Source organism: Erythrolamprus reginae, chromosome 10 (genome assembly GCF_031021105.1).
Source record: "Erythrolamprus reginae isolate rEryReg1 chromosome 10, rEryReg1.hap1, whole genome shotgun sequence".
Taxonomy (NCBI): domain Eukaryota; kingdom Metazoa; phylum Chordata; class Lepidosauria; order Squamata; family Dipsadidae; genus Erythrolamprus; species Erythrolamprus reginae.
The window spans coordinates 4,364,253-4,383,638 of record NC_091959.1 but is presented as its reverse complement, the minus strand read 5'-3'; the positions used below and the strand labels follow the sequence as shown (position 1 = coordinate 4,383,638).

Sequence of the window (19,386 nt, the reverse complement as noted above, 5' to 3'; positions counted from 1 at the left end):
CTATGTTTCTATGTTTCTGTCCTCATGGAATAGAGTTTGAGCAGAGTTTGAAGGCAGCAAAAGAAATTAACTCCATTTTTGAATGCAAGAACAAGGGGACTTTTAAAGCACAGATGTTGGTCTGTTAGGAATTCTAATTGCAAAGAACTCAGTGCCCTTCACCTTTTCTTTCCTTCTCTGGCTTTTTGGCAACAGCCCAATCCTTTTATCTTGCTTTTAACCCTTTCTCTCCCTGTACTTCCTCTTATTTATGTATGGTTGTTTGCCTGGTCTGCAAATTTTGAGCGCTAAGGGAACACAGTGATCCTCCGTTTTTCTTCCTTGGTGGCAGTTTTGAAAGCGTCTGTTGGATCATAATATTTAGCTCGTCTGTTCCAGGAGATGGAACGGGGAGATATTATTTTCAAAGCTAGAAATTCCAGCTACGCAAACAGCTGGATATTCCTCTGTTGGGATGACAAGCATAGAAAGATGAAATTGCAATGCTTACCTAGTGGATTCATAATCCAGTTAAGGATCTGTCACAGATCAGTGCCTGGCTGTCTTCAGGGCAAGCTGTGTACAAACCCAATATGAATAAAACCCACTACCTTGCAGGTTCCCATATGTACATACATTTCTCAGTATTTTTTCTGTTCTGCACTGCCCCTAATGTGTCTAAAGCAATTGTTATCATCTCTCTCTTTCTCTCCATCCATCTCTCCCTCTCATCTGTCTGTCTGACTATCCATCCATCCATCCATCCATCCATCCATCCATCCATCCATCTATCTATCTATCTATCTATCTATCTATCTATCTATAGGTCCCACAGAGTGGGCCTTCTCCGGGTCCCGTCAACTAAACAATGTCGTTTGGCGGGACCCAGGGGAAAAGCCTTCTCTGTGGCGGCCCCGGCCCTTTGGAACCCACTCCCCCCAGAGATTAGAATTGCCCCCACCCTCCTCGCCTTTCTTAAGCTTCTTAAAACCCACCTTTGCCGTCAAGCATGGGGGAACTGAGATATTCCTTCCCCCTAGGCCTTTAGAATTTACGCATGGTATGTATGTATGTTTGTATGTATGTTTGGTTTTATAATAATGGTTTTTTTTAGTTATTTTAGTATTGGATTGAATTGTTACATGCTGGTTTTTATCACTGTTGTTAGCCGCCCCGAGTCTACGGAGAGGGGTGGCATACAAATCAAATAAGTAAGTAAGTAAGTAAGTAAGTAAGTAAGTAAGTAAGTAAGTAAGTAAGTAAGTAAATAAATAAATAAATAAATATCCATCTATCATCTTTCAGGCTGTCGGTCTGTCTGTCCAGACAGACAGACAGACAGACAGACAGACAGACAGAAAGATGACCCCTTCACTCCTCTACTTGCAACAAAATCCCCTAGGCACCTAGACTTACACTCCTAGGTTTAGAAAGCTTAGAACCACGTCGCCTTAAACACGACCTAAGCTTAGCCCATAAAACCATCTGCTGCAACGTCCTTCCTGTCAACAACTACTTCAGTGTCAACCACAACAACACTCAAGCACACAACAGATATGAACTTAAAGTAAACCGCTCAAAACTCGACTGCAGGAAATACGACTTTAGTAACCGAGTAATTGATGCATGGAACTCACTACCAGACTCTGTAGTATCGTCACCTAACACCCCAAAACTTTACCTTTGGACTCTCCACTGTTGACCTAAGAGGTCAGTAATGGGCGTGCATAAGTGCACCAGCGTCCCTTCCGTCCCCTGTCCTAATGTTCCTCTTTTACTAGTATCATGTATATAAATATTATTATATCTTTGTATACCACCAATACAAAACAAACAAACAAATAATAACTGTGCTCCCCCAAATAACACCCTATCATACCAAGTGAGGATAAATGTCTTTAAAGGCAGCCAGTTTTAATTGTGATGTCAGTGTTTGTTTGTGCACGAAGTTGTGTTTATTTGTTTTGAAAAATGTGACGGGAAGATTTCAGAGTGGACCCGATTGGTCAATCTTCATCCTTGAACAGCATATTCCTGGACTATAAAACTTACAGTTTTGGAGGTCTCCTATCACTTTCAAGGATTTTGGCCGCCAGGGCTGGTATCTAATTCCTCTCCCTTCTTTTCCCTCCCATTTTTTTTTTTTACATTTTCCTCCTTCGGTGTGTGTGGGGAGAAATGCTGCTTAGGTCCCATCCCTTCATCCCTGCTATGGGCATCTCCAATTCTTTGAGGATCCTGTTTTGCCTCGAAGATGCCTCCAGGCCTGGCATTCTCCAACTTCACACAACTTCAGCCCGGGAGAATCCACTGAAGCCCTTCAGTGATCTCCCAGGAGATTGGAAAACCAGCTCTCTCTTCAATCTCTATCGATTCTGGAAGGATGACGGATTCCATAAACTTCACAACATTATGGTGGACAAATTTCAGACTTTTGGTCCTATTTATAGGTAAGGGGGGGGGTTGCTTAGACCCGGTGGAGTTCTGCTTTTCTTTCCAAACTTTTTCCATTTTTTCTTCCTTGAACTAAAACCTTGTGTCCGGCTTTGATCTATTTATAGGTTTTAACAGATGCTGGGGTGTTATTTATTTTGCCCCCAGGAATTAACTTTACTTATTTATTTTATTGATTTATTGTAGTTGTCAAACAAGTATAGAGTTATAAATAAAACCCCCCACCTTTGTATTAACATAACAAAGTATAAAGAAGTGATAAAAGGATAACAATGTTGTTTGGTGGGACCCAGGGGAAGAGCCTTCTCTGTGGTGGCTCCGACCCTCTGGAATCAGCTCCCTCCAGAGATTAGAACTGCCCCCACCCTCCTTGTCTTTCGTAAACTCCTTAAAACCCACCTCTGCCATCAAGCGTGGAGGAACTTAAACATCTCCCCCTGCCTATGTAGTTTTTTGTGTGTGATATGACTGTATGTATGTTTTTATATACTGGGGTTTCTTGTTTTTTAGACTTTTAAATGTATTATTGTTATTTTAGATTCTAACTATTAGATTTGTCATTATATATTGTTTTTATCATTGGTGTAAGCCGCCCCGAGTCTACAGAGAGGGGCGGCATACAAGTCTAAATAATAATAATAATAATAATAATAATAATAATAATAATAATAATAATAATAATAATACGGAAGGACAGGGATGGTAGGCACAATAGTGCGCTTATGCACACCCCTTATAGACCTCTTAGAAAAGGGGAGAGGTCAACAGTAGATAATTTAAGGTTGAAGATTTTGGGGTTAGGGGGAAAAAACAGAGTCAGGTAGTGAGTTCCAGGCATTGATCCCTCTGTTGCTGAAGTCATATTTTCCGCACTCAAGTTTGGAGAGTTTACATTTAGTTTGTATCTATTGCGTGCTCTTGTGTTGTTGTTGTTGTTGAAGGTGAAGTAGTCACTAACAGGAAGGACGTTATGGTGTATGATCTTATGAACAACAGTTAAATCAATTCGGAGGCCACATAGTTGTAAATTGTGTAGCCATAGTATTTGAAGTCTGGAGGAGTAAGGTAATTAAGGTAGTCCAAATACGAACTGAATAATCAAATTATCACAGATAATCCCCACTCGGTTAAAGACCTCGGTATACTAATAACAAAAGATTTAAGTGCCAAAGCCCACTGCAACAATATAGCTAAGAAGGCTTCAAGAGTTGTAAACCTACGGTAATCCTACGTAGCTTCTGCTCTGGCAATCTCACACTACTTACCAGAGCTTACAAAACTTTTGCCAGACCCATCCTCAAATACAGCTCATCTGTTTGGAACCCATATCGCATCTCAGACATTAACACCCTTGAAAATGTCCAAAGATACTTCACCAGAAGAGCCCTTCACTCCTCCACTCGAAATAGAATACTCTACGAGACTAGACTTTCAATCCTGGGCCTAGAAAGCCTAGAACTAAGATGCCTTAAACAAGATCCAAGTACTGTATTGCCCACAAGATCATATGCTGCAACGTCCTGCCTGTCGGCGACTATTTCAGCTTCAACCCCAACAACACAAGAGCACACAACAGATTTAAACTTAATATTAACTGCTCCAAACTTGACTGTAAAAAATATGACTTCAGTAACCGAGTTGTCAAAGCGTGGAACTCATTACCGGACTCCGTAGTGTCATTCCCAAACCCCCAACACTTTACCCTTAGATAGTTTGTTTCAAGAGGAGGAGTGAAGGACTCTTTTTGTGAAGTATTTCTGGACTCTCTCAATTGTGTCAATGTCAGTTATGCAATGTGGGTTCCATACAGGTGAGCTGTATTCGAGCATAGGTCTGACGAATGTTTTGAAAAAAACTTTTAAAAGTTTTTACAAAAGTAAATATGTAAAACTTACTGGCTGGTTTTCTCCTTAGAGGGTTGCAATAATTCTCTTTTTCTCTCAGTGCCTCCGAGTTGTTTGCTTCAAACATTCCTCTATACTTGGAGGTCCTTGCTGTTCCCTGAATTTGTTGGTTTTCTGAGAGATGTTTCATTATATCCAAACTAGGTAACGTCTTCATCTGATGTTCCCAAGTTTGGTAATGAGAAGGTTTTGCAAGACAACCACCAATCAGCAAAGAGCCCCGAGGATCCCACAGGTTAATCTGCCCATATTCTCGTCTTATTGAGTAAATCTTCATTAGAGGCCATTGCGATGGGAAATACAGTCTTTAAAACCTAACATTACAATCCAGACAACCAGGAGGAAGTCCTCCCCGACAAACATCTGTTTGGAACCCATATCGCATCTCAGACATTAACACCCTTGAAAATGTCCAAAGATACTTCACCAGAAGAGCCCTTCACTCCTCCACTCGAAATAGAATACCCTATGAGACTAGACTTTCAATCCTGGGCCTAGAAAGTTTAGAACTAAGACGCCTTAAACAAGATCTAAGTATTGCCCACAAGATCATATGCTGCAACGTCCTGCCTGTTGGCGACTCCTTCAGCTTCAACCACAACAACACAAGAGCACACAACAGATTTAAACTTAATATTAACCGCTCCAAACGTGACTGTAAAAAATATGACTTCAGTAACCGAGTTGTCGAAGCGTGGAACTCATTACCGGACTCCATAGTGTCATCCCCAAACCCCCAACACTTTACCCTTAGATTATCTACGGTTGACCTATCCAGATTCCTAAGAGGTCAGTAAGGGGCGAGTACAAGTGCACTAGAGTGCCTTCCGTCCCCTGTCCTATTGCTCTGCTATATTTCTTATACCTTTCTTCTATTCCTATATCTCTTCTTCTATTCTTTCATTGATATGTTCTATTACTATATCTTCTTTTCTATTCTTTCTTAGATATATTTTACTAAGAGTATCTCCTCTATAACCTTCATCATGTATTTTACTATGTGTATTTAGATATATACCCACTAAAACCCTCATTGTGTATTGGACAAAATAAATAAATAAATAAAATAAATAAATAAGCACTCGGGAACTTTTGAAAGCCATTGGTTCCAAGAATTTCTTTTCAACGTCTGATCGAAAGGGTTGTTGTTATTGTTGGTTTTCAGAAGGATGTAAGGGAGTTTGCAATGGAGAAAGTTGTGAATCTGGTCCTCTGTAGCATCCCCCCAATTTTCCTCTGTTTCATCTCTTCTTTGATGTTATCTCCCGAAGACCTAGACCAGCAGCATTCCAAGTGTGGCCTTACCAAGGCCTTATAAAGTGTTATTAACTCTTCAGTGGTCTTGATTCTCTCCCTCTGTTGATGCAGCCTAGCACTGAGTTGGCTTTTTTGGCAGCTGCTGCACACAGCTGGCTCATATTTAAATGGTTGTCTACTAGGACTCCAAGATCCCTCTCACAGTTACTACTATTGAGCAATGTACCACATATACTGTATCTGGGCACTTTGTTTTTGTTGCCTAAATGTAGAACCTTACTTTTTTCACCATTGAATTTAATTTTGTTAGATAGTGTCCATTGTTCAAGTTTGTCAAGATCCTTCTGTATTTTACACCTATCTTCTGGAGTATTGGCTATTCCTGCCAGTTTGGTGTCATCTGCAAATTTGATAAATTCCCCACCTATCCTCTCGTCCAAGGCATTGATGAAGATGTTGAAGAGTATTAGGCCTAAAGCAGAACTTTGGAGTACTTCTCTCCATACATCCCTCCGTGTAGAGGCAATTCCATTGAGCGCTACAGGTTGAGTGTGGTTAGTTAGTCAATTTTGAATCCATCTGGAGGTGTAGCTGTCCATCCCATCCTTTTCTAGTTTATTTAGTAGTAGGTTATTGTCTACTTTGTCAAAAGCCTTACTGAAGTCCAAGTAAACCACATCAACAGCATTATCCTGGTCCACTAATTTTGTCACTTTGTCAAAGAATGCTATAAGATATAATAATGCTATTTTTATTTAGATATAATATAATGCTATTTCTTCTTCTTCTTCTTCTTCTTCTTCTTCTTCTTCCTCCTCCTCTTCCTCATTCTCTTCTTCTTCTTCCTCCTCCTCCATCTTTCTCTTCCTTCTCCTTCTTCTCTTCTTCTTCTTCTTCTTCTTCTGTTCTTCTGCTTCCTCCTCCTCTTCCTCATTCCCTTCTTCTTCTTCTTCTTCTTCTTCTTCTTCTTCTTCTTCTTCTTCTTCTCCCTCCTCCCTTTGCTTCTCCTACACTCAACAAACCTACTTCCTTCTTGCACTGATAATGTTACCTAGCTAGGTAATGAAACATCTGCAACAAAACAAACCAGCTCAGAGAACAGACCATGGACTTCCCATTCTTCAACCCAATACTGTTACTATTGCTGGGGGGAAAACTGGGCACCCATAACTATCTCAATATTTCAGTTTCAAGCAATTGAAAACCTGTGATGCCATCCATCCTTTAATGCCTAAAATGAGGCGCCGATATGTCTTTGCAGGGAGAAACTGGGCAGCTACGAAAGCGTCAACATTATTGATCCCGAGGACGCCGCCATCCTCTTCCAATCAGAAGGCTTGTACCCGGAGAGATTCACCGTGCCGCCTTGGATTGCCTATCGGGACTTCCGTAACAAGCCTTGTGGGGTTCTCTTAAAGTAAGGACCCTACAAGTTGTGTGTGTGGGGGGGACCGGCCCTTGGAGACAATAGCCAAGAAGACATTGGCCCTCAGACCAGAACCAAGGGTTGGGGTTGGAGATCCTTTGGAAACCAGAAGCTCTCATGATCCTGCAGGTGATTTGATTAAGGGGAGAGGATTTTATTTCTCCATGTCAAGGATCTCCTGGTATAAGGATGGAAACCCTCTCCTTACCAACACCAGGTCTTCTTCAACCCCCATATATCTCATTGATCATTTTCACCCCTCTTGAAGATGTTCCCTTTTCCCCCATCTGGAAGGAGAAAAGCTGACAAATTTGGAGAAATTATGAACCGAAGCAACCTAAGAATGACTTTTATTTTTATTTTTGTAAACTTTCTAGGAAAGGAGACAGTTGGCGCCAGGACCGCCTCGCCCTGAACAAGGAAGCGCTGTCCCTCAAAGTCACCCATAACTTTATACCTCTCCTGAACGAAGTCGGGGAAGATTTCGTCAAGCGGATGGAGACGAAGGTGGGAAGCAGTCCGCAAGATAAATGGACCACCGATCTGACCCACGAGCTTTTCCGCTTTGCTTTGGAATGTGAGTGAAAGAAGGGAGGGAGTTGGGATGGGATGGGAGGGAGGAGGGAAAGGCTCAAGAATTAGACAACCACGTATTTCTTTTTCTCTTACGTAGACTACATGTAGTCCTCAACTTGCAATGGCTCATTTAATGGCCAGATGACACTAGCCAAAATTGGACTAAGAACCTAGCCAGATGACACTAGCCAAAATCAGACTAAGGACACTAGCTAGGTGACACTAGCCAAAATCTACCTGGTGCACAGATCCCCCCCATTACTTTCCTCCCCAAAAACTAAGGTGCATCTTATACTCCAGTGCATCTTAAACTCCGAAAAATATGGTAATGTGTAAGTGCAAAAATGCACCAATTCGGCACCCTGGGTCAGAAGGAACAGAACTCACTTCTTGAAGAACAGGTTGAAAGAAGAGAATTTGTAGTGCAGGGCTGAACGGTTGGGGGCTTGGTGCACTCTGGGCTGAGATATTTTCTTGTTCCATTAGCCGACTAGGTAACAGTATCAATGCTGATGATGTTATCTAGTTGGGTAATGAAATGCCTGCAAAAAAACAACCAAGCTCAAAGAACATCAAGAACCCCAGAGGTGAGGTGATGTGAGGGACAGCAAATTCATTAAAAGATGATCTCTGCTCCTGTGGAGACACAATCTTGATATCTGCATCTCTCGTCTCCATCCCTCTCTTTTTCCACAGCTGTATGCAATGTCCTCTATGGTACCCGGTTGGGACTTCTCCAGGACTTCATTGACCCCGAGGCGCAGAAGTTCATCGACGCCATCACCTTGATGTTTAATTCCACGCCCCCCATGTTGTACATACCACCGGAATTTCTGCGCAGGATCAATTCGAAGTATTGGCAGGACCACGTCAATGCTTGGGATGTCATCTTCATGCATGGTGAGTAGACCCGCGGTGGTTGTGCAATCCTGCACCCTTCCAACCTTCACCCAGTGACCAGCGGTGAAATTTAAATGTTGTTACTACCAGTTTTGTGGGTGTGGCCTGGCTTGGTGGGCGTGGTAGGGGAAGGATACTGCCAAATCCCCATTCCCTCCCCATTCCTGGGGGAAGAATACTGCACAATCCCCATTCCCTCTCCACTCCTGGGGGAAGGATACTGCAAAATCTCATTTCCTCTCCACTCCTGGGGGAAGAATACTGCACAATCCCCATTCCCTCTCCACTCCTGGGGAAGGATACTACAAAATCCCCATTCCCTCTCCACTCCTGGGGGAAGGATACTGCACAATCCCCATTCCCTCTCCACTCCTGGGGGAAGGATACTGCACAATCCCCATTCCCTCTCCACTCCTGGGGAAGGATACTACAAAATCCCCATTCCTTCTCCACTCCTGGGGGAAGGATACTGCACAATCCCCATTCCCTCTCCACTCCTGGGGGAAGGATACTACAAAATCCCCATTCCCTCTCCACTCCTGGGGGAAGGATACTGCACAATCCCCATTCCCTCTCCACTCCTGGGGGAAGGATACTGCACAATCCCCATTCCCTCTCCACTCCTGGGGAAGGATACTACAAAATCCCCATTCCCTCTCCACTCCTGGGGGAAGGATACTGCAAAATCTCATTCCCTCTCCACTCCTGGGGGAAGAATACTGCACAATCCCCATTCCCTCTCCACTCCTGGGGAAGGATACTACAAAATCCCCATTCCCTCTCCACTCCTGTGGGAAGGATACTGCAAAATCTCATTCCCTCTCCACTCCTGGGGGAAGAATACTGCACAATCCCCATTCCCTCTCCACTCCTGGGGGAAGGATACTGCACAATCCCCATTCCCTCTCCACTCCTGGGGGAAGGATACTGCACAATCCCCATTCCCTCTCCACTCCTGGGGGAAGAATACTGCACAATCCCCATTCCCTCTCCACTCCTGGGGGAAGGATACTGCACAATCCCCATTCCCTCTCCACTCCTGGGGGAAGGATACTGCACAATCCCCATTCCCTCTCCACTCCTGGGGGAAGAATACTGCACAATCCCCATTCCCTCTCCACTCCTGGGGGAAGGATACTGCAAAATCTCATTCCCTCTCCACTCCTGGGGGAAGAATACTGCACAATCCCCATTCCCTCTCCACTCCTGGGGGAAGGATACTGCAAAATCTCATTCCCTCTCCACTCCTGGGGGAAGGATACTGCACAATCCCCATTCCCTCTCCACTCCTGGGGAAGGATACTGCACAATCCCCATTCCCTCTCCACTCCTGGGGAAGGATACTACAAAATCCCCATTCCCTCTCCACTTCTGGGGGAAGGATACTGCACAATCCCCATTCCCTCTCCACTCCTGGGGAAGGATACTGCACAATCCCCATTCCCTCTCCACTCCTGGGGAAGGATACTACAAAATCCCCATTCCCTCTCCACTTCTGGGGGAAGGATACTGCACAATCCCCATTCCCTCTCCACTCCTGGGGAAGGATACTGCACAATCCCCATTCCCTCTCCACTCCTGGGGAAGGATACTGCACAATCCCCATTCCCTCTCCACTCTTGGGGAAGGATACTACAAAATACCCATTCCCTCTCCACTCCTGGGGGAAGGATACTACAAAATCCCCATTCCCTCTCCACTCCTGGGGGAAGAATACTGCACAATCCCCATTCCCTCTCCACTCTTGGGGAAGGATACTGCACAATCCCCATTCCCTCTCCACTCCTGGGGGAAGGATACTGCACAATCCCCATTCCCTCTCCACTCCTGGGGGAAGAATACTGCACAATCCCCATTCCCTCTCCACTCCTGGGGGAAGGATACTGCACAATCCCCATTCCCTCTCCACTCCTGGGGGAAGGATACTGCACAATCCCCATTCCCTCTCCACTCCTGGGGGAAGAATACTGCACAATCCCCATTCCCTCTCCACTCCTGGGGGAAGGATACTGCAAAATCTCATTCCCTCTCCACTCCTGGGGGAAGAATACTGCACAATCCCCATTCCCTCTCCACTCCTGGGGGAAGGATACTGCAAAATCTCATTCCCTCTCCACTCCTGGGGGAAGGATACTGCACAATCCCCATTCCCTCTCCACTCCTGGGGAAGGATACTGCACAATCCCCATTCCCTCTCCACTCCTGGGGAAGGATACTACAAAATCCCCATTCCCTCTCCACTTCTGGGGGAAGGATACTGCACAATCCCCATTCCCTCTCCACTCCTGGGGAAGGATACTGCACAATCCCCATTCCCTCTCCACTCCTGGGGAAGGATACTACAAAATCCCCATTCCCTCTCCACTTCTGGGGGAAGGATACTGCACAATCCCCATTCCCTCTCCACTCCTGGGGAAGGATACTGCACAATCCCCATTCCCTCTCCACTCCTGGGGAAGGATACTGCACAATCCCCATTCCCTCTCCACTCTTGGGGAAGGATACTACAAAATACCCATTCCCTCTCCACTCCTGGGGGAAGGATACTACAAAATCCCCATTCCCTCTCCACTCCTGGGGGAAGAATACTGCACAATCCCCATTCCCTCTCCACTCTTGGGGAAGGATACTACAAAATACCCATTCCCCCCATTCCTGGGGGAGGGATACTACAAAATACCCATTCCTGCTGCATTCCTGGGGGAAAGATATTGTAAAATCTCAATTCCCATCCCATTCCAGGGGGAAGGATACTGCAAAATACCCATACCCTTCTCACTCCTGGGGGAAGGATACTGCAAAATCCCCATTCCCTCCCCACTCTGGGGCCAGCCAGAGTTGGCATTTGCCAGTTCTCCGAACTACTCAAAATCTCTGCTACCAGTTCTCCAGAACCTTTCTGGACCCACTGGATTTGACCCATGCCAGTGATCGAATGTCGTTACTCTGATGAGAACTTGGTGACGAAGCTTCCATGGTGATGTCGTTGTTTCAGTAAGTGTGTTGTTATTTATTTGTTTATGTCTCCTGCTATGTCACCATCTCCACCAGCCGACAAATGTATACAGAACATCTACCAAGACCTCTGTTTTAACCAGAAGCGTGCTGAAGAATACCGGGGTATCCTCTGCAACCTTTTGATACAGAACAAGATGCCGATAGAAGACATCAAAGCCAGCATAACCGAGATGATGGCAGGAGGGGTGGACACGGTAAGGAGAGACCTTGGCAGATTCTTCAGAGGTCCCCTTCCAAAGGTGACTTTGATTCTATGCAATGTTTTTAGAAACTCTTTGAGGAATCAGTTATCTTTGAATTCTGCTGGTCATTAAAACCATTCAGAACACTCCTCTGTTTACTGATGGTTTCTTTAATTCCATGTCTCTATCTTTGTTGGTATGAGATGAACTTTTCCCCGTAAGATAGCTCAGCACAATGAGATATCACAGATTATTTTATTACCGGCATCCACAGTTATGATGTGATTTCTGTAGTATAATCTTTCGCATTGTGCAGGTAAAAAAAGCTTGAATCATCTCCAGTTCTACATGTTGCTTCTACATGTTGGCTTACTTAGCGAAAAACAAAGAACCTGCTTGAATGCTCTCTCCAATTACCCCTCATCCCAGGTCGGAGCCAATAGGAATACACAGATGGGGTCACATGAAAATCTACATTACCTAGAGTGCAATTTCACTACATTTCCCGTAATGCAATGCCTTAAAGAAACATGTCTAACAATGCAATCTAACTACACTGCTCAAAAAAAGGGAACACTCAAAGAGCACATCCTTGATCTGAATGAATGAAATATTCTCATTTAATACTTTGTTCTGTACAAAATTCAATGTGCTGACAATAAAATGAAATTGATTGTCAATCAGTGTTGCTTCCTAAGTGGACAGTTTGATTTCACAGAAGTTTGATTTACTTGGAGTTATATTGTGTTGTTTAGGTGTTCCCTTTATTATTTTTTTTGAGCAGTATATTTCTGCTTGTGGTGACAGCACACTCTCTCACTTCAAACATATACAGTAGTCCCTCGCTATACCGCGCTTCACCTACTGCGGCTTCACTTCATCGCGGGTTTCTGAGGAAGTCGATTGGCAGATTTAAACAGCCCGCCGAACTCGATCGGCAGGTTTTAAAAAAATAAAATAAAATCTAAAATTGTAAATACTGTATTTAAATACTGTATCTAAAATAAATACTGTGTGGGAAGGGTTTATAAACACTTAAAACAATGAAAACTTACCAAACAATTACAATATAAATACTTAAATAAGTACTATCAGTCGATAAATTCCCCATCGCGGATTTCACCTATCGCGGCCAGGTCTGGAACGTAACACCAGCGATAGGTGAGGGACTACTGTATCTCTCTGTGTGTCTGAGCTAAATTGAAGAGGTGGGCCACTCTACCTTGGAAAATTGGTGCACATAAACCTTAAGAAGGTCCAGAACATGGGTTTAATGGCGGTTCGCTTCCTACTATGACGTGTGGATGTGCTCACACATGCATAGTGCTAGTAGGGAGAATCCTTCCCCAAAAATCCAAAAACAAGATGGTGCAGAAAAAAAATCAACAAAAAATTAAAAAAAATAAATAAAGATGGAGGTGTCCATGGATCGGCACCAACAGAACTGGTTCTGTGACATCACTGTGATGTCACCAGCGGTTTGCTACCGATTCTATAGAACCAGGAGGACCGCACCACTGGTCCAGAGATACTCCAGGCTAGTTTGAAACTTGTACACTAAAGCAGGGCTCTCCAAATTTGGCGACTTTAAGACTTGTGGACTTCAACTCCCAAGATTCCCCAGCCAGTCCACAAGGTTGGAGAGCCCTGCACTAAAGGAAGCATAGACATTTTTTCAGGGGTGGTTGAGAAGACCCACTTAAGAACACACCCATGGTCTGATATTTTGTCTTTTCATTCAGACTTCCATCACCCTCCAATGGGCTCTGTATGAACTGGCTCGTGCGCCACACCTTCAGGAACAATTGAGATCCGAAATCTCTGCAGCCAAAGCATCTTCCCAAGGAGATGTTGCAAAGATGATGAAGTCCACCCCGTTGGTCAAAGCAACCATCAAAGAAACACTAAGGTACAAAACGTCCAAAACAAAAATATGCATTTCCTGTGGGTCGACTCCTGAGGTTCGAATGTGCTACTTTAAGACTTGTGGACTTCAACTCCCAGAATTCCCCAGCCAGCATGAAAATTCTGGGAGTCGAAGTCCACAAGGCTTAAAAGTTGGGAGTTGAGAGTCCACACCTCTGAAAGTTACCAAGGTGGGAGACCTCTGATATAGGACCTCTGATCTCCAACCTTGGAAACTTTAAGACTTGTGGATTTCAACTCCCAGAATTCTGGGAGTTGAAGTCCACATGCCTTTAAAGTTGCCAAGTTTGAAGACCTCTGTGTCACACTGTTCAACATGGGATGCTTTCAAGACAGGTCCATCTCTGAATATCTCCCTGAGGTATTTTCTTTTCCTTCCTTCCTTCCTTCCTTCCTTCCTTCCTTCCTTCCTTTCCTTCCTTCCTTCCTTCCTTCCTTCCTACCTTCCTTCCTTTCTTTCCTTCCTTCCTTTCCTTCCTTCCTTCCTTCCTTTCTCTTTCTTTCTTTCTTTCTCTTTCTTTCTTTCCTTCCTTCCTTTCTTTCTTTCTTCATTTATTGGATTTATATGCCACCCCTCTCTGAGGACTTTAAATTAACCAGTACCCAGAAACAAGTCCCAAAGAGTCACATGTTTTCTAGTATTTTAGAACTGTTGTTGAATCACATGTTAGACTCCTTGGGCTGGAAAAAAAATAACTTTTAGATCATTAAATGTCTCTCCTTTTCCTCTGATTTCACTCATCCAGGCTCCACCCAGTTGCAGTGACGTTGCAGAGATACACAACCCAAGAGATTGTCCTTCAAAATTACCGCATCCCTGCCAATGTGAGTAACCTGATAGTGAGGATGACCGTTTTAAACAAATTTCAAACCCGGCCTTTTCTCCAAAGTTCTGATGTTGGTGAAGGTAGCCATTCCTTTCAGATCACACAAGGACGATTCCGCATTTGAAACAGTGGCAGCACCCTCTAAATTTAGAGGGTGTGATAGGAAGTAGGTAAAAAGGAGAGAAAGGAGTGGGAGTAGAAAGGGAGGTAGAGAAGGAGGAAGGAAAGAGAAGGAAGGAAAGAGGGTAGAAGGAGAGGTGGAGAAGGAAGAAGGAAAGAGGAGGGGATGGTAGTGGGAAAGGGGAGAGAAGGTATAAGAAGATAGATACTAGAGGTGGAATAGCCACCTGAGAGGGGAGGGGAAGTTTGAGATGGATTAAATAATAAAATTAAAATCAAAATTGATGTATGTTTTTTATGTTATTGATTTGGAGAAAATAAATGAAAAAAACTTTTTAAAAAAGGAAAAAGAAACAGTGGCAGCAGATTATTCCATACTTATATGAATATATATATATAAATTATAATATGTAATTTATAATATATAAATGTCTGCCAAGTAAACAACCAATATATATATATAATTTTCAAATTCAGCAAAAAAAACATGTGACATATATATATGACATGTTTTTTTGCTGAATTTGAAAATTAAGGGAGACTAGGATAGATCTATTTTGGCCTTATTTTGGCCTCATCAGCTAGCCATACCCTCACTGGGACTTGAACCTGCAACCTTTGCCTTGTAAGGTAGAGAATTAACCTCTAGGCTACAGTACCCTTCAGCATATCGCCAGAAATTTCCAAATCCTACACGGGAAGAAACCCGAATATACCAAGACCGTCATACCTGTACCCGTGAAAATCTACGAAAACACACACACACACACACACACACACACACATATATGTTTTTGTAGATTTCCACAGGTATATGTATGTAGATTGTTCTGAGTTCGGGTTTTACCCCATGTAATATTTTGAGTGTCTATGCGACATTTCGGTGAAATCACATTCACCATCATCAGGCTGAAGTTGTTAGCTTTGTGCTGCTATGAATATTCAAATATATATATTCATGTAAGTATGGAATAATCTGCTGCCACACTTTCTTTTTCCTTGTTTAAAAAGTTTTTTTCATTTTTTTTCTCCATATCAATAACATAAAAAACATACATCGTATATACCTTCAATAAAAATCAATATATAAATATTATCGCTTAAAAACAATAGTACAATAACTTAGGTTGCATTCCAATTTTGATTTTATATATATATTGTTTTGAGACCATTTTCCCCATGGGTGTTGTCTTCTAGCATCATCTAATCCAGTGTTTCCCAACCTTGGGCACTTGAAGATGTCTGGACTTCAACTCCCAGAATTCGCTGGCTGGGGAATTCTGGGAGTTGAAGTCCAAATATCTTCAAGTGGCCAAGGTTGGGAAACACTGATCTAATCTACTGTGGTGGTGAGATAAACCTTGTCCTCATTAATAGCAATGCTGACCCATGCTGAAGTTGCCACAAGTCCTTCTTTTATAATTCTTTTCTATGGGGTTTTAGTTGTTAATGTTTTAGCCTTAGATAATTGTTCGACTTCTTTACTGTTTTTGTATCTATTTATTTCGTACCTATACTTTTGTCGTAAGACACGCTGAGTCCTTCGGGATTGGGAGGCATAGTAGTCGAATAAGTAAATAAATAAATTCTTGCCAATGCTAGTTTTAACCTTGTTTAGATACAACTCCCAAATCCTAATTTATCTTTCCCCCCCCCTCCATCCCAAATTTTCTTCACAGGTATTAGTCCAGGTGGGACTTTACGCAATGTTCCGGGATTCCAGATATTTCTCCAAACCTCTACAGTTCAACCCGGAAAGGTGGATTAAGACCGAGGACTCCAAGCATTTCAGAGGATTAAGTTTTGGCTTTGGGCCACGTCAGTGTCTGGGACGCAGAATTGCCGAGATGGAGATGCAGCTGTTTTTAATCCACGTAAGTCCAGTTTTGCCACCAAGTCCTCGTGGAAGACAGGCAGGAGAAACACCGAGAGGGTGGGCTGGCCCTTGGTCTGACACATAGGTGACTGGGAGGGCCCTCAGCTATCATTTTAGAAGGTTGTATAAGCATCCTGACTTGGCAGATCAGAGCAAAACCAGGTGACATGATGATATTTATTTATTCAACTCAAATGCCGCCGAATCCCAAAGGATAGATGAGAGAATATATTTAGCTCGGGATAAATATACTGATGATATAATCTAGTGGGGTCATGAGACATTTGCAAGGAAAGAACCAAGCTCAGAGAGCACCAAAGACCCCACAGTCCTCGTCCTCCTGATGTTACCTAGTGGGGTAATGAAATATCTTCAAGTAAACAACCGAGTTCAACGAGGGCCAAGGACTCATAGTTCTCCTCCCCTTCCTCCCCAAACTCTTCTCCCTTTTAGCATTGATGATGTTACCTAGTTGGGTGATGAAATGCCTGCAAAGAAACAACCAAGGTCAATGAGCACCAAAGACCCCATAGTTCTTCTTCTCCTCTTCCTCTTCCTCCTCTTCCTCCTCCTCCTCTTCCTCCTCCTCCCTTTCCTCCCCAAACTCTTCTCCCTACTAGAATTGATGATGTTACCTAGTTGGGTGATGAAATGCCTGCAAAGAAACAACCAAGGTCAATGAGCACCAAAGACCCCATAGTTCTTCTCCTCCTCTTCCTCTTCCTCCTCTTCCTCCTCCTCCTCTTCCTCCTCCTCCCCTTCCTCCCCAAACCCTTCTCCCTACTAGAATTGATGATGTTACCTAGTTGGGTGATGAAATGCCTGCAAAGAAACAACCAAGGTCAATGAGCACCAAGGACCCCATAGTTCCCCTGCTCCTTTTCCTCCTCTTCCTCTTCCTCCTCATCCTCTTCCTCCTCCTCCCCTTCCTCCCCAAACCCTTCTCCCTACTAGAATTGATGATGTTACCTAGTTGGGTAATGAAATGCCTGCAAGGAAACAACCAAGGTCAATGAGCACCAAGGTCCTCATAGTTCTCCTCCTCCTCTTCCTCCTCCTCCTCCTCCTCCTCTTGTTCCTCCTCCTCCCCTTCCTCCCCAAACCCTTCTCCCTTCTAGCATTGATGATGTTACCTAGTTGGGTAATGAAATGTCTGCAACTAAACAACCAAGTGAGCCCCAAGGACCCATAGTTCTCCTCCTTCTTCTCCCCAAACCCTTCTCCCCACTAACATTGATGATGTCACCAAATTGGGCAATGAAACATCTGCAAGAAACCCACCAAGCTCAGAGAGCACCAATGACTCCACAGTCCCTCTCTTCCAACCAAGTTCGGAAAAACTCCGGTGACCCTCTGCGGCCAATCCTTGCTAGGTCGAGAGAGATTTTTGAAGTTTGAGGTTCATGACTTGGCAGCCTTGTGTGACTTCCTTCTGGTTCCCCCCTCCCCCACCCTCCTTCTTCTCCTTCAGATGCTGGAAAAATTCAAAATTGAAATAAAGAGAGGCGTGGAGGTCGGTACCACTTTCGGCCTTATCCTGATTCCAGACAAGCCAATCCATTTGACGCTGCGGCCTCATCCTTCCCACTAGTGAATTGGGTGGACATTTCCCAGAAGCAGCTGCTCCTTCTTTCAAAACGTGTGTTGCCTGCTCTTAGGGGTCAATGTCCGATGTTTACTAAACGTAGAACTCAAACCAAGGTTGGGGCTATTCGGGCTTTCTGCCTTGTTTTTTTTAAAAACTCATCTATTACAATTTAGATAAGAATGGAGAAGATTCTCCTGCCCCAGAGCCTCCTATTGATGTAGCACCCTGTTAAATTTAACATTATTAGACTTAAGAAGATTCCTTCCCATTTGATGGAAGTGCCTTCTAGCTGTGTTCTGCCGGCGTGTTTCAACCGCCCATAATTACAGGGTAATTAGTCCAGGAAGACACACACCACACGATAAAAGGAAAACCCAAAAGTTTTTATAAACAGAAAAACAGAAACAGCTCCCTTTTTAAATGACAAAGGGATTTTCTGGTACACACAAGGCACAGGTGAAATGCAATCCAATTGCTCACCCAATAACTGGGAAATTGAGTCCAATTCTAAAGTCCAGAGAGTCCACACACACAATCCTGAACAGCAAAAAACCACGATCTTGACGAAACAATGAATCAGATAAACTGCCATGAGGCTAAAACACCAGGCTGCACTTTTATCTGTAGCACTAATTACAGCAGCCCCACCCAACCATAGGTGGCCTCATTTTCTCTTGTAATAATCCTTCAGTTGTTGTCTCCTATGCATCACTCTACGCATGCGTGGATGTGTCATTAATTCTTGTTCGGAATCCAAGGATGATACAGATGATTGATCTCCTCCTGGGCTGTCTGCCAAACTCCCCTCTTCCCTGTCACTCACACTTCCTTGGTCAGAGGAGGCTTCATCGGCAGATTCCATCGGGAGCAAAACAGGCCTGCGGCGTGTGGATGTTTCCCCCACATCCACCTGCACATTCCTTGGGGCAGGAGCTGGGCCAGAGCTAACCACAATAAGCTGGATTTGATGTTGCACCTCATCCCATCTTTGAGTTTTCCATAATGACCAACCAGATCCCTTTGGGAAGTTTTTAAAGATGGTATTTCATTTATAGGGTCACTTTTACAGGATATGACACTTCTGGAGACAGAAGTTGCATTGAGTTGCGAAGGACATCATTTTTAGGTTGACCTCTTATCTGTCCATTTCTCCAGCCTTTACTAATGATAACCCTACCATGGCCATTGCAACCTTCTGAGAGGTTATACGTTAATTATGCGTGTTGGATGAAATAAAATTATTTCCCTCATTTTGCAATTATTTTTATTGATTTTCTTATTTTAACATCTTAATATACTGCTCAAAAATAAATAAATAAAGGGAACAGTAACCGATAAGAGCTCCTGTGAGCT

General features: G+C 43.6%; 1 protein-coding gene across 2 annotated transcripts; it reads left to right on the top strand.

The window, feature by feature from the left end:
• The first annotated feature begins 2,048 nt into the window (after positions 1–2,048).
• Positions 2,049–19,283, top strand: CYP11A1 (cytochrome P450 family 11 subfamily A member 1). 2 transcript variants are annotated; one of them, XM_070762631.1, is made up of 9 exons: positions 2,049–2,429; positions 6,856–7,011; positions 7,398–7,597; positions 8,293–8,496; positions 11,548–11,708; positions 13,439–13,605; positions 14,369–14,447; positions 16,249–16,443; positions 17,917–19,283. In XM_070762631.1, exons 1-9 carry the CDS (start codon positions 2,158–2,160, stop codon positions 18,034–18,036), a joined length of 1,554 nt encoding a protein of 517 aa, XP_070618732.1. In that variant the 5' UTR covers positions 2,049–2,157; the 3' UTR covers positions 18,037–19,283. The 2 variants fall into 2 exon arrangements, with proteins under 2 accessions (XP_070618732.1, XP_070618733.1); XM_070762632.1 differs by lacking the exon at positions 17,917–19,283 and adding an exon at positions 16,899–17,053 and having other exon boundaries at positions 2,072–2,429.
• The last annotated feature ends 103 nt before the right edge of the window (positions 19,284–19,386 follow it).